The sequence below is a fragment of the Bacillus rossius genome, chromosome 1 (genome assembly GCF_032445375.1).
Source record: "Bacillus rossius redtenbacheri isolate Brsri chromosome 1, Brsri_v3, whole genome shotgun sequence".
Taxonomy (NCBI): domain Eukaryota; kingdom Metazoa; phylum Arthropoda; class Insecta; order Phasmatodea; family Bacillidae; genus Bacillus; species Bacillus rossius.
This window is the reverse complement of record NC_086330.1, coordinates 212,256,842-212,269,853: the sequence shown is the minus strand read 5'-3', so window position 1 is coordinate 212,269,853 and position 13,012 is coordinate 212,256,842. Positions and strand designations below refer to the sequence as shown.

Here is a 13,012-nt window from a genome sequence, read left to right as displayed (position 1 = left end):
TACCCATCACTCATAGAAGAATCTGTATCATTGACAGGTGCAGAAACATTCTTTCCTGACTCTACAACAAGTTTCCTCTTTTTAGCACGTGTGTTCATACTTTAGTTTGCGCCCGGAAAACGTTTCTTTTCAAAAATTCTACAAGAGAATCATTAATTGCACCTTTGTCAACTATACTCTTGCGAGGAATTTTAGACAGCACTCTATCTCGATTATGCGGGACAATACCACTGGCTTCAAATCCGCTTGCAATATTACAAGCCACAGCGCCAATTTCACGTTCTGCATATCCCTTGGACTTTGTCTTGTCCATTTTCCTCAATGCTTCAGCTAACAAAGAGGGGAACAATTCTTTACGTAGAGTGGATTCATGTGGATGCTGCATTTTCCATTCTGTAAGGACTGCTCTCCAAGCTATTTTCATAGGCCTGAAGAAGCACACATCAAGTGGCTGGCAGACATGCATATAATTCGGCGGCAAGCACGTGAACGTAATGTTAACTTCACAGAGGCGTAACACCTCCTCAGTGAAATGGGATGCCAAATTATCGCCAATAAGCACTTTTCGGCCCTCAAGACGTTTCGCGTGTGGAAGTAAAATGAATTCAAACCAGTCAGTGAAACATTTTGCTTCCATCCAGCCATGACTACTTTTTTTGAACTTGGCTTGAAATGTTTTAATTTTGCCTGGAAAACTTATAACAGCAAGATAATTTTATTCTGATGTTCTGTAGCTAATCTTGGCAAACAAATATTAAATATCAATGTCACCCCAAGAAAACTATCAAAGTTACCCCCAACACAAAATAGGATCTAGATAAGTTTTAAAAATTTTGAGCTTATGTTTTGTTTACTCATTTTGTTCAAAATGCAGTGAAGCAGTTGTCATTAAATAGCTGAAAAAATGTTGTAATACATACCTTACAATTTATTTACATGTAAAAAAAAAAAAAGCAAATGATTAGTTACTATAAAAACTACGGCTGGCCAGATTAACAAAGATTCCAACAACCATGCACTTAGACAATACAGCAGCTTTAAAACTCACTTTTGCCAACTGTATATTCCAAATTTGATTACAACTTCATGGTTTTGAAGGAAAAAACCAGAAAACAAAATATTTCCTCATTATCAATGTTGCCCAAAATTAACAGTCACCCCAATTGACCGTAACTGACTTAACTTAACAAATTGTTGACAACATTTTCAAGTATTTTAAATGAAGCTAATGTAATCTACCCGTATACAAATTTTACAATATGTTAAAGAGCATTGCAATAATTCAATAAGTTAAAGCATAGTTTACATTTTTGAACAGTGGTTAGGTTATCAAAATTTAAAATACTTCAAAGTAATTTTTTTTGGGAATAGTAGTGGGTTTCAGTAGGTAGGCCTACTTAAAATTGACCATTTTCCAAATTATTTTGGTACAACTGGAGTTGGACGCCTTTGCGAGCAAGGTAAAAAAATAAATCTGAAAGCCTTGTTTTTCACTTCAAGACATGTTTCAAAATCATTCTTAACGGCATTGTGATACTTCAAGTAGTTAATCATTTTAAAGACTAGCAAGCTTAAGGTTAGGTTGGATACAGTTAAAATATCATGAAATTAGGAAAAAGTTTGGTTAGGGTTATTTACCTACATTAAAATTACTGTAAATTTATGTGACTATTTAGTTAGGTAGGCTTAGCTGCATTAAAATTATATACTGTAAATTTATGTGACCGCTTAATTAGTTATATTATAAATAAAAAAAACTTGTCTGAATGACAGATTCGGTTACTTTAGATTAAAACTAATTTAAAATTGTGTGAACGGTTTTTCATGTTAGGTTAATTACATTATTAATAGGCCTGCTATAAAATAGTGATGGTTTGTTAGGCTGAATCAGTTTTGTATTGAATTGCTTATTCCTAGAGGTGGGTCAAAAAGTATCAACAAGATACTTTGGCACTGATACGCGCCTGTATCAGGAACGGCAAACGAGTACACTTGAAAAGTATCAAGAACTTTAGTATCAGTTCAGAATTCGCCTGGAACAACACCACGGCCAATGTGCGCAGAACCCGATCGCAGATGACGGTCACTTAGGCGGAGCTTGTGAAAGGGGAGGGAGCAGGAATGATGAATAAGGGATAAAGAAGGGAAATAATGTAGGGGAGGAAGCGCAGGGGAAGGCGTTGAAGGAGAGGCGCAAAGCGAAATTGTTACGAGTCGTTTGGTTATTGTCCCACATCAAAGTACGCTCAGTGCGCAGTGCGTGCACAGTCTCGTTCAATAGTAAAACTAATGAAATTTTAATATTAAAAAGTACATTAATACAAGATATAATATTTATATTTGTGCACCTAACAGCTATGAAAATGCAAATAAATTCTCAGTTGACACTAATAACAGATGTAATCAACATTAGGACTTTTTTTTCCGAAAACAATTAGTAACTAGTGTTTTCATACATTAAAAGATTACGATTTTATCAAAAATTAAAAATTAAAAAAAAAACAGATACGTACATTAGTGAGCATACTATATCAATGTTAATGTTTCAAATGTTTCTTCAGATTAGTCTATGATGATTTATAACTCAGTTTTTGTTTACACAAATTACAATTAGCAAACTCATTATTTTCCGTAAAAAAAATTCCACACGAAGTCTTTTTCCTGCACTTATCCATTCCTTATTTCACTATAAAGATACTAACTACAAAGCATGACAGCCCGCAACAATGTACATGGTGGTAATTAATACAGGGCCAGGACGAACTGCAGTGAATGTTGAACTGATTGATACTGGCTGTATCAGGCGGGCATGAGAGTAACAGAGGTAGAGAATTACCGGGCGTGATAAATAATGTATCAGAGACACCGATACCTTTTTACGCTGGTGATGACGGCACGGAGGATGTGTACCCTGTAACGAGAATGCTGATACCTTATCGCTTCCTGGGACCGCTTCTGCTCTGATACAAAAGTATCAGAGACTTGTAACTAGGTACATTACTGTATAAGTATCAGGTTGGAACAGATACCGAAAATTGCTGTAACAACCAACCTCTACTTATTCCTAACCATCCATTAAAATAAGTATTTTTTCTTAGGTAGCCTATCTAACATAACTATCCACACTATTACAAAGTATTTTTTAATGTAGCTAACCTCACTTTTAGCTTAAAAGTATGTAAATATTTATACACTTATTTAAATTAGAGAAAGACCTACATCAATGTTCATGAGTGTACCTAAATATTGAAATCTCTAATCTCCGTGCTATCGAACGAATGTCCACCAGTAATAGAAATAAGTAAATTAATACTCACAGTTAACTCCAATCTTGTTTGCTCAAAAGACATTATGAAGCAAACTATTGACCAATTCACATTAAACTCTACACCTAACAAAAAAAAACACAACTTCTTACAACGTTTTTTGTCGGGGGTAGGAAACATAGAAACATACAGTAGGAAACTGGAATAGAACTATATTGTTTCGGCACCCTGTCACTTGAGAGCAGCATTATCGCTAAAATTAACCGGAAACACAAAAATTGTAAACAACCGTCAGCAGTTCAATAATACGTGCAAATTTTAGGGCGCGGTTACACGGGACCCTGAACTACTTCAGGTGAACATGTTTAAGTAAACACGTTTACAAACGCGAAAGTGTACGGTTACACGGTAGTTGCTGAAAAGTGTGTTCAGCTCTAAAACCGATTGTCTACTGTCAACGAATAACTGTTTTGTTGATCTTCTCTATTTTGTATCCAGAAAACGCGGGATTTTCTCACTTGTTTATACAGCATTATCAGCATAAATGGAATGTGTTTTCATATTGCTCAATATTTTTTTACAAATCGGGAATTCAAACAACATGCACAGTAAAATTTTTTAAACTTTTTTTTTTTTTTGAGCGAGAGTACCTATCTCAGTTTTAAGAAAATTAAGGTCAGGATCAATTAAAAAAATATAAATAATATAATAACTTGTTGATTTTTTTTATTGCATTAGGTAAAATATTCTCGAACTTGTGCCAGGAACACTTTCCATTTTGAATTTCTGCAAAGGACTGTTTATATTCTAAACAGCCAATCAGAGGCTAATGTAGAAGATATGTCGATCTGAACTACTTTGCCAACCTGTTTAAGTTAAATGGGAAATGGCCTCGAACGAAACATGTTCAGACTGTGTGTAACCACACTCAACAGCTGAACATGTTCACCTGAAGTAGTTCAGACTCCCGTGTAACCGCGCCCTTAGACACATGTGAAAGTGGGTTGTATACATTTAAGCAAATATTGTAGAAGAACAATATAGGAAAGTCGCCAAACAAAGGGTGACACGTTGTGCAGCGCATGCTATTGGCATGGCCTGCTCCTACAGTGTAAGCGCATTTGGGACAATGTTATTTTAGCGATTTTTATTTCACCTTTTTTAAAAGTTTTCTTTTGTAGATGTAATTTATTATGGCTAGAAAAATTTGTTCAATATTTGGTTGCAACAATTATGATGTTGCTAAATGTTGGAAGTCGTTTTTTAGATTCCCGAAGATTAAACACTGTAAGTAACACACACCACTACTTCATAACCATGATAACCAATTGTATGGTTTTAAAATGTTAACTTATTGTGACGTCGGTCGACCGAAGGCCACCCCAAAGTCCGACCTTCAACCGCCAGTATACGTTCCCGCTAACGAAACGCACCCCTAGCCGTGGCCCACCCGAGTCAGGCGAGCCACCAGCAGACAAGGTAGAACCCAGCCCCACAATAAACAGACCGACATTACAGTCGACCACTTTGATAAATCGCACACAGAATATAAACAACATTACGTATAAGTTAAACGTTCGCTTAATGAAAGTGCAACGTAGGAGTGCCCGGGCACTCACGTGTGAAAATGTGTCGATACGTGTCTGAGTGTTCCCCTAGCGGCCTTCTGCCTAGATTAGTTAAGTATTTCATGTGACATAATTATTAACCCTTGTGTTTCGTTATTACCCCCACCGGAGCAGTCCGGCAAGAGACAAACAGTCTCTGGTGTGACGTATAGTTTAAAAAACATAATTCGTAAACATACCAACTCTAAATTGTAGAAGGGATGAGTAATGTTAATTTAGCCTTAATAATTAATGTAGGAATTTAGCACCCTTAAAATCTCTTATTAACGTTTTAAATTGGAAAATAATGTAATGAGGTCAACCCTGGCGCGAGGGACACCGAGCCTCGGCCGGACGCCATGACATAACGGCAGTACAGCGCGACTCGCGGACCGGGGCGGACGCACGTCCCACGGAGAGACATCATCCATTGTCTGCATTGAACTCACTTCTGGTAATTATGTTCACTTCCTCGAAACCTCTTTTTATTAATCTCTCCGTGCGTACATGGTCCAAATTTTCGGTCCAGGACTTAATCCGGCCGCATAAATTTTAAAACCCCCTGCACCACACTTGGTCTGCGGGGTAGTTTTCAGTATACGGCACGGGCCGCCTCCCGAACCACAGAACTTGAATTAAAGCCAGTCACCCCGGCGCTGAAACCACCCCGTAAGGGAACTTGGACGAATTTAGCTGCGGTCCGCGCTCCACTACAGTGGACGCGAACACCGCCTCGAGACATAGATATACGGGATTGGCCGCCTCCAATCGCCCTCACCCCCCTTTTGTGTAACCATGCTCAGAACTGCCTAGTGCCACGCTAATACGTAACATTTTAGTAATTTTGTGCGACGCCTTGAACCTGGAACATTCTTGAGTAAACTTGTGCAACGCGCCACCACGTAACATTTCAGTAAACTTGTGCCACGCCTTCATTACGTAACTGTTCAGAATAACTTTGTGTAGTTGTGTAACTTCTGTAGTGTGTGACGTCACTCTCTGTACGACGTGGTGTGTAATCCACCGTATTACACCAAACCCACAGTCGCATGAATAAACGACGCACGTCATTTGCTACATTAATTCAGCGCCTAATCAATTAACCATACAACTCCCAACCACCACCAAGTAGGGAATCCCTCACATCCCACGCAACACCGCTGATGGTCCTAGTGGGCCACGCAGGGGCAACCGACCCCACGACCCACCTATCGACTAGAAACAGAGCTAGTCTGGCGCCCATCCGGAAACACTACATCGACAGCAGTCATTCCCGCTAGGAGCCGCACCGGGACTCGAGCCCGAGACCCCGGACGACGGCAATTGTTAGGTATACCAAATATTGTTATACTTGACGCCAACCGTTAGTGCTCCTCGAATCCGCACAGACCGCTATGCCGCATCGCCGCCTCGCCCCGAGCATGTGCGACGTGAACGCACCTGGGTGCAGGGTGGTGAAACGCCTCAAACATAAGCTGCCCCGCCTAATCGACTGTCGCCCGCGCGATAGTCGACCACGGGGGTACTGTGACCTGATTATCTGGACTTTGTAATTAACTTTCAGCACTCTTGAAAACGATCTTAATTGAGTAAAGGCTATGGTTAAATGTTATTTGTAATTCTGGACTTAAGCGCGATCAGGCGGGGTGCATTGCCCGGGATTACTTTTGCACACAACACGTTTTCGCGGGAGCGATGCTGGGGAGTCATGCGGAAGCCATAGCCATCGCCAGTTGATCACCGTCCTCCAAGGAGAATAGTCGCAGGTCGCCCATCAGAGCCTCTCGACCTCCGCCCTTGCCGTCCCTTCCGGAATTGTGCGAGTTTTTAAACCTGTCAGCTCCGAGCCTCACAGACAGCCCGACTAGTCGACCTGAGTTCACCGATAGCCTTACTTAATTTGTGCTCATCACCGGAACTCCCCGAGTTACGTGGATCCTTGAACTGTGTGTAACTTCAATGTAGTGTTACTTAAATTCTGGAACTGTTTAATTAAAATTAGTGTAGTGTGAAGTGTGCACGGAACATTAGAGTAGCGCGGCACAAGTCCCATCAGAAACGTGGCCTGTAGAGCCCCACTCCCAGTAAGCGGGCCATGCACGACACAGCGCATGTATAGCATGCCTTGTAATAAAACACTCCAAATTGAGCCTCCGCGTATCTGTTACAACGCCCGTAGTATAGCGTCCCTGGTGGCTAAAACAGTCGGGGGTAACTCTGGTGGAACGACCCTTACTGCCTGCCGGCCACGTGGCGACGTCACACCCTGAGCCAAGAGTCTCGGCTACACACTAGCACGTAGTTAATATTGCTAGTTGGCACCCAAAAGCAACACCACACCCTTAATATCACCTCGGCAGGTGTAGGATTAGTTACTGAATAATTTTATTAGTTGTTCTCAAGGTGCAAACAGTGGGTGTTGAAATGCAAGCTAAGTGACTTGGATGTTGTGCTCAGAAAGAATGGACCTGGTCATTTTAAATCCAGACGCATTTGCTCTGACCATTTCAAGAAAGAGGATTTGCGTAACCCTAAGCTGCCATCACAAGGGTTAGAAGAAATATGTGTTAATTTTTAAATCTTTGAACATTTGGTTAGGTTTGCTACATTTGCAGTATATACTGTAGTTTATCTGAATGGTTGGTTAGGTTAGGCAAGGAAACTACGTTCCTTGCATTCTAGACACGTCCCTGAGTTTACCCTTAAGGGCCGATATTATGACCTCCGGCTAAATCCTCAGGTTAGCTAGCCTCCAGGTAAGGCTAGCCTCCGGTTAACGAACGAGGGGTGTATTATGACCCATACTTAGCCTGCGGTTGGCTAACCGGAACCTGACGAAGCATGTGGTGTAATAATGGGTGTGTTGGTAATGAAATAAAACAGAATTTGGTAACTTTTGTTGCAAGACAGTTATTTTTTCTGGTAGAATGTTAGTCAGCTGTTTGTTTGTGTTGTGATTCGGAATGTTTACAGCTGCAGTAAAGAAATATGCCGCGAACTTTATCTTGCAACAGATATAATTAAATTAACCAAAAACTACTTTGACGTCAAACCTGTTTTGTATTAAACCATAAAATTACAATTTACGATTCAAAACCGTGTGTTTTCAACTTTACTCTTGTATTGAAACTCATGATTTTGTTAGGTTATATATTAAGCCAAAACTAACGAAGTAATTCTATACCAACAAATAAATAGGGATGACATTTTTGCTAGAGAACACATTTCTTTCATAAATTTATTTCATGATCAAATAATATAGACCCCTTTCCGGGAAAATACTTGTCGATTTTCATTTCACTGGTGTAGGTTTCATTTTTGTACTAATAGTTTCGTATCACGTATCCACATTAATCCGATCCTGATGGAATTAGTTTGTGGTATAGGATTCTTGCTGTTTTAATTTAGTAGGTCGAGAGATCCTAGATATATTCACTGGGGAAATAATTATGACTGTAAAATGTATACGAAAGAAATATATTTTTACAAGACCTGACATAATTTGTTTGCATCGTGATATGTTAGGTATTTTGTGTTGTGTACAGGATTTTTCAACATTCTAAATTAAAACAGCAAGTATAATGTAAAACAAGACCAACATATAAAGGGTCATGCCGATAGGATCAAGGGATAAACTTGGATACGGTAAACAGAATAATTCCAGTGCTGTTTTCGTTTTGCACTTGCGTGGCAGGTAGATAATAAGTACCTAATGGTTTGTAAGATAGGGAAGGGATAATTGGGTAACATTTATTTTCACATTCAATTGTATTCATTGAATTAGAACCACGTCTGAAGTCGTATGAAGTGCATTTCATTCCCGGCATATGTCCACTGCATTACGAATAAAAATTCACAGATACAACAACCACGAAAACACGCATTTTATAGGTAATAATAACCCTTGTTTTGCAATTTTAAAATTCACTTATTTACACATATTCTTAAGCAGGAAAATTTAAGTTTATATACATAGCATACGTTTATGTACTTCGTGATCAATTAAAGTCAAATAATAATACACGACTCGAGGAGAATAGAAAAGCGTGACTACACTTTCATGCCATGTAATTTTTAATAAAACTTTGACGTGTCCTGGCAACAGCATCGGTTGATGGAGTGGCATGAGGTGGGGCGACAGGCCCACTGGTAGGCTGGCAGCTGTTCCTTGACTCACAGATATTGATCTAACCTGCCCTTTTGCTGGGTCAGGGGTAGAGGAGGGGTGGAGTCAGGTACAGTGCGAGGAAGGGGCGTTAGGTGGAGCCTTAGAGCGAGCACCCGAAGGCCGCTCCAAGGGGGGAAGGGAGTCTAGAGCGTAATCCCGAAGGCCGCTCCAAGGGAGGAAGGATTCCAGAGCGTAATCCCGAAGGCCGCTCCGAAGGAAGAGGAGGGTGAGAGAGAGAGAGAGGGAGAAGGGAGAGGAGAGCAGTAAGAAAACAAAACACCAATCCAATATTACTGCTGTATTTCCCCAGTCTCTCTCTGGGGTAAGGATCTCTGGCTAGGCACATTTCGACCTAGCTATATACAGCTCCTTCAGACATTGGTCACTGATAAAGTGACAATCTTTCCCCAATACAGAAAAACAGGCCATCATGTGCCCTCCCCAGTAATTCACACACTAGGATATTATTTACTTATAACATATATCGCACTGACACACATTTTATATGATCCAGTCATTAATAAATCCATATGCACTGCTATAACCGTTCAAAAGATGCGTGCTGCCATCTATGATATGTTCGCGGCACCACTCTTAGCCTATATCCCACGGCTGGTGTAGAGAAGCCTGTTGAGATACAGCTTTCTTTGCGAGGCGGCCATGTTGGTTGCAGAGAGAGGAGGCCGAGGGCAAATGCAGGACATGACAATTCGCCCCCTCCCTCTGTGGCCTCGGCCTGGATCGTTGCACCTGCCAGAGGTCAGTACCCTGGGCTTCAGTCCCAGGGCTGACCTCGCTACACTGGCCACTGCACTATGGGGAGGTTAGTCGGTAGCGGGCTGGTCTGACCAGCCGGTCCCGTGGTCTGAGGGTTCTGGAGGCACAATCTTGTCCCGGTGAGGAGGGACTAGCAGGTTCCTGGGGTTGCGGGGTATTGATGACAGATCTGTTTTCTGTCTCCATGGCAGCAGGTGAATCCTGTTCTGGGGAATCCATAGTCCTCGGTCTTGAAAGGACTCTCTATTCCAGTTGCACCTTGCTTTTATGGAGGCGTCGCTCAACGGCTGTCTCCACGACTGCATGGTTAATTTCCCCTTTGGGGTTCCTCCTTTCTGACGCCATTGAAAACCACTGCCTGAGTTATTTTGGCTCAGCTTGGTTGTGGCAGAGCGTGGGGAAGGAGTTGCTTGGGGTCGCTGGTCCCCTTGCATCAACCCAACCATAGGGTAGTCTCCTTGTTCTGTGCAGATTCCAGGATTAGGGTTAACACCACTTTGATTAGGGGTGTTCCGGTCACCCATTCCTTTGGTGCCCCAGTTAAGAGTTCGGCGGGACGTTCGTCCGAAGAGTATAGTTTTATCTTCGAAGTCCAATGTCGCCTGCTGCTGGGTGAGCCAATCTTGGCCCAACACGAGTTCTTCTCGAAGGTCCTTCGCGACCAGACATGGGATCTCCATCTCCACATCGGCTATGCAGCATTGTACCACAGCATTGCCCAGTAAGGTCATGGCGGATCCCTGGGTGGCAAGCTGGGCCATTTGGGGTTGGGACTTAATAGGGGTCCCTGTTCTCTGCACAATACTCTCGTGCACAAAATTAGTGGTGGCGGCTGAGTCGATAAGAGCCTGAATGGGCTGTGAGTCCAGTTGCACCTTGACTCTTGGCAGTTCTTGTTGTGGGTGGTGCTGTACGCACATAAGGCTCGGGGTCGGTCTACTTTCGAGCCGAGCTTGGGAGTTGAGGTTTTCTACCTTCGGTGTAGGGGTAGGGCTCGTTGGCACCACTCTTTCCCTCCAGGGGTCTACTGTGTTGAGGCTGTTCCTTTCAGACTGTTTGCAGTGGAGCACTGGGCAGTCTTTGTGAAAGTGTTGTTCAGGGCAGTGCCAACACTTCGGCAACCTTTTGTTGGGGGTAGCATATTCTTGTACCCGGGTTGGTGGTGGACAACATTTACTTGTTACAGTGCCCCTAGTTTCGAGACAGTCTCGCTGCACGGCAGTGGCTTGAACCATAAGTTCGGATAAATTCTCGGGAGGCGGATGCCGTAGAAATTTCCGTAGGTTGGGCCGCACCAGCTCCAACAAGGTAGGAAGAAATTCATTTGGGTCTCTCCCTGGGTGTAGCCTCTTATAAAGTTTCCTTTTCTGTAGTAAGAATCTTTCGACATCCTCTCCTTCCTTTTGTTTGGTACCATATAATTGGGCAGTAAGATTTGCCAGTCTTGATTGGTTTCCAAAATGGTTCAGGAAGCCCCCTGTGAACTCTTCCCAGGTGTCATACAGACAGTCATGGTTATTCCACCATCTAGAGGCTTCCCCAAGTAGTAATGGACCTATCTGGTCCACCCATTCGGTGGGGTGGATTGCATGTGCCTGTAGGGCTTGCTCCCATTGGTGTACAGCTTGCACAGGATCCTCATGATCCTGACCCCTAAAGGGCCGAGGTACACTTGCAGATCTTGTACTTGAAGGTAAAGTGGGATTCACTCTACACTGGGCGCAGGTAAACGACATCCCAGCAAGGTCCAGTGGTGTATCTTCCCAGCCTAGACAGGCGAGATGGTAGTCGCACTGACAGGCCTGGCAGGTGACGCGGACCTGGGCTGTCCCAGGGCAGTTCGGCGCAAAGCAGCGCCGGGGAGCTGGAACTGTTGGCTTCTTCTCTAACAGAAGTTGTCTGCAGGGCTGGCATATGTGGATATACGCCTGTTCAATGACTTGTTCCACGATACCAAGGCATTGTAGGTGAAACTGGGCATTGCAGCATACACAGGGAATGCTGGGTCCATCCGGTACACTGCAGCGGGGTGCTGCACAGGATCCATAAGACATCCTTCAGTTGGGTTGGGCGCCACCAGGTGTTTTCTGCACTCCTGGAAGTGGGTGTTGCTCTGGCTGTGATGAGAAGCTCTAGCGGTGGTAGGTTGTGGTCCTCAGCCTATCTAGACTGACACAGGCCCCACGTTGGGCGCCAAATTGACGTGTCCCGGCAACAGCATCGGTTGATGGAGTGGCATGAGGTGGGGCGACAACCCACTGGTAGGCTGGCAGCTGTTCCTTGACTCACAGATATTGGTCTAACCTGCCCTTTTGCTGGGTCAGGGGTAGAGGAGGGGTGGAGTCAGGTACAGTGCGAGGAAGGGGCGTTAGGTGGAGCCTTAGAGCGAGCACCCGAAGGCCGCTCCAAGGATAGTGGAACAGGAGCCTAGAGCGAAATCCCCGAAGGGCCGCTCCAAGGGGGGAAGGGAGTCTAGAGCGTAATCCCGAAGGCCGGTCCAGGGGAGGAAGGATGCTAGAGCGTAATCCAGAAGAGTCTAGCGACAGCAACTACCTTCCTGCAACTGCGGCACCGCTTACGCTCGTTCCGGAGCCGGCTGCCGCATCGCTCACGCTCGTTCCGGGGCCGGCGGCACGATCATATATGTCATCTGAAACTTCTATTTGTCAAATATGGCCTCGTGGCTGAGCGCTTAACGGCGCTAATCATCTAATCATAAGGTTGCCGGTTCGAATCCCGGCAGGTGCGAATTTTTTTTGTACTTGTAAAAATAAATACGAGCACGTATAATTTCAAAAGTAATAAATATATTTGAATAATGAATGCAAATAAAAGTAAATTTATTAATTAAATTGTAATTTTCAGATAAGGACATGATAACTAATGGTCAATTAGGTTAGGTTAGCTACTTTATAAATACTTTAAAACTTTGTGGACGGTTGATTTGGTTAGGATAGTTACATTAAAGATACTTTGAAATCAAACATCCAGGGGGTAGGCACTCCCGATCGGCCAACTTCGGAGAGGATCGGCATTTGCTACCAGTTGCAGGACGGTAGCATTGCTGTCGCTAGACTCTTGTCGTAATCCCGAAGGCCACTCCAGCAAAGGATTCCAGAGCATAATCCCGAAGACCGCTCCGAAGGAAGAGGAGGAAGAGAGAGAGAGAGAGGGAGAAGGGAGAGGAGAGCAGT

At 43.3% G+C, this 13,012-nt stretch overlaps 1 protein-coding gene across 4 annotated transcripts in view; it reads right to left on the bottom strand.

Moving 5' to 3' along the window:
• LOC134527270 (THO complex subunit 1) overlaps positions 1-3,717 on the bottom strand; it is a 259,110-nt gene extending 255,393 nt beyond the window's left edge. Inside the window, exon 1 of one of the 4 annotated variants that reach the window (XM_063359798.1) lies at positions 3,318-3,717. In XM_063359798.1, the coding sequence (XP_063215868.1) occupies positions 3,318-3,446 (129 nt within the window). In that variant the 5' untranslated portion in view covers positions 3,447-3,717. The remainder of the gene's footprint in view (positions 1-3,317) is intronic. The other 3 variants (XM_063359801.1, XM_063359800.1, XM_063359802.1) reach the window with 3 other exon arrangements.
• Positions 3,718-13,012: the final 9,295 nt, after the last annotated feature.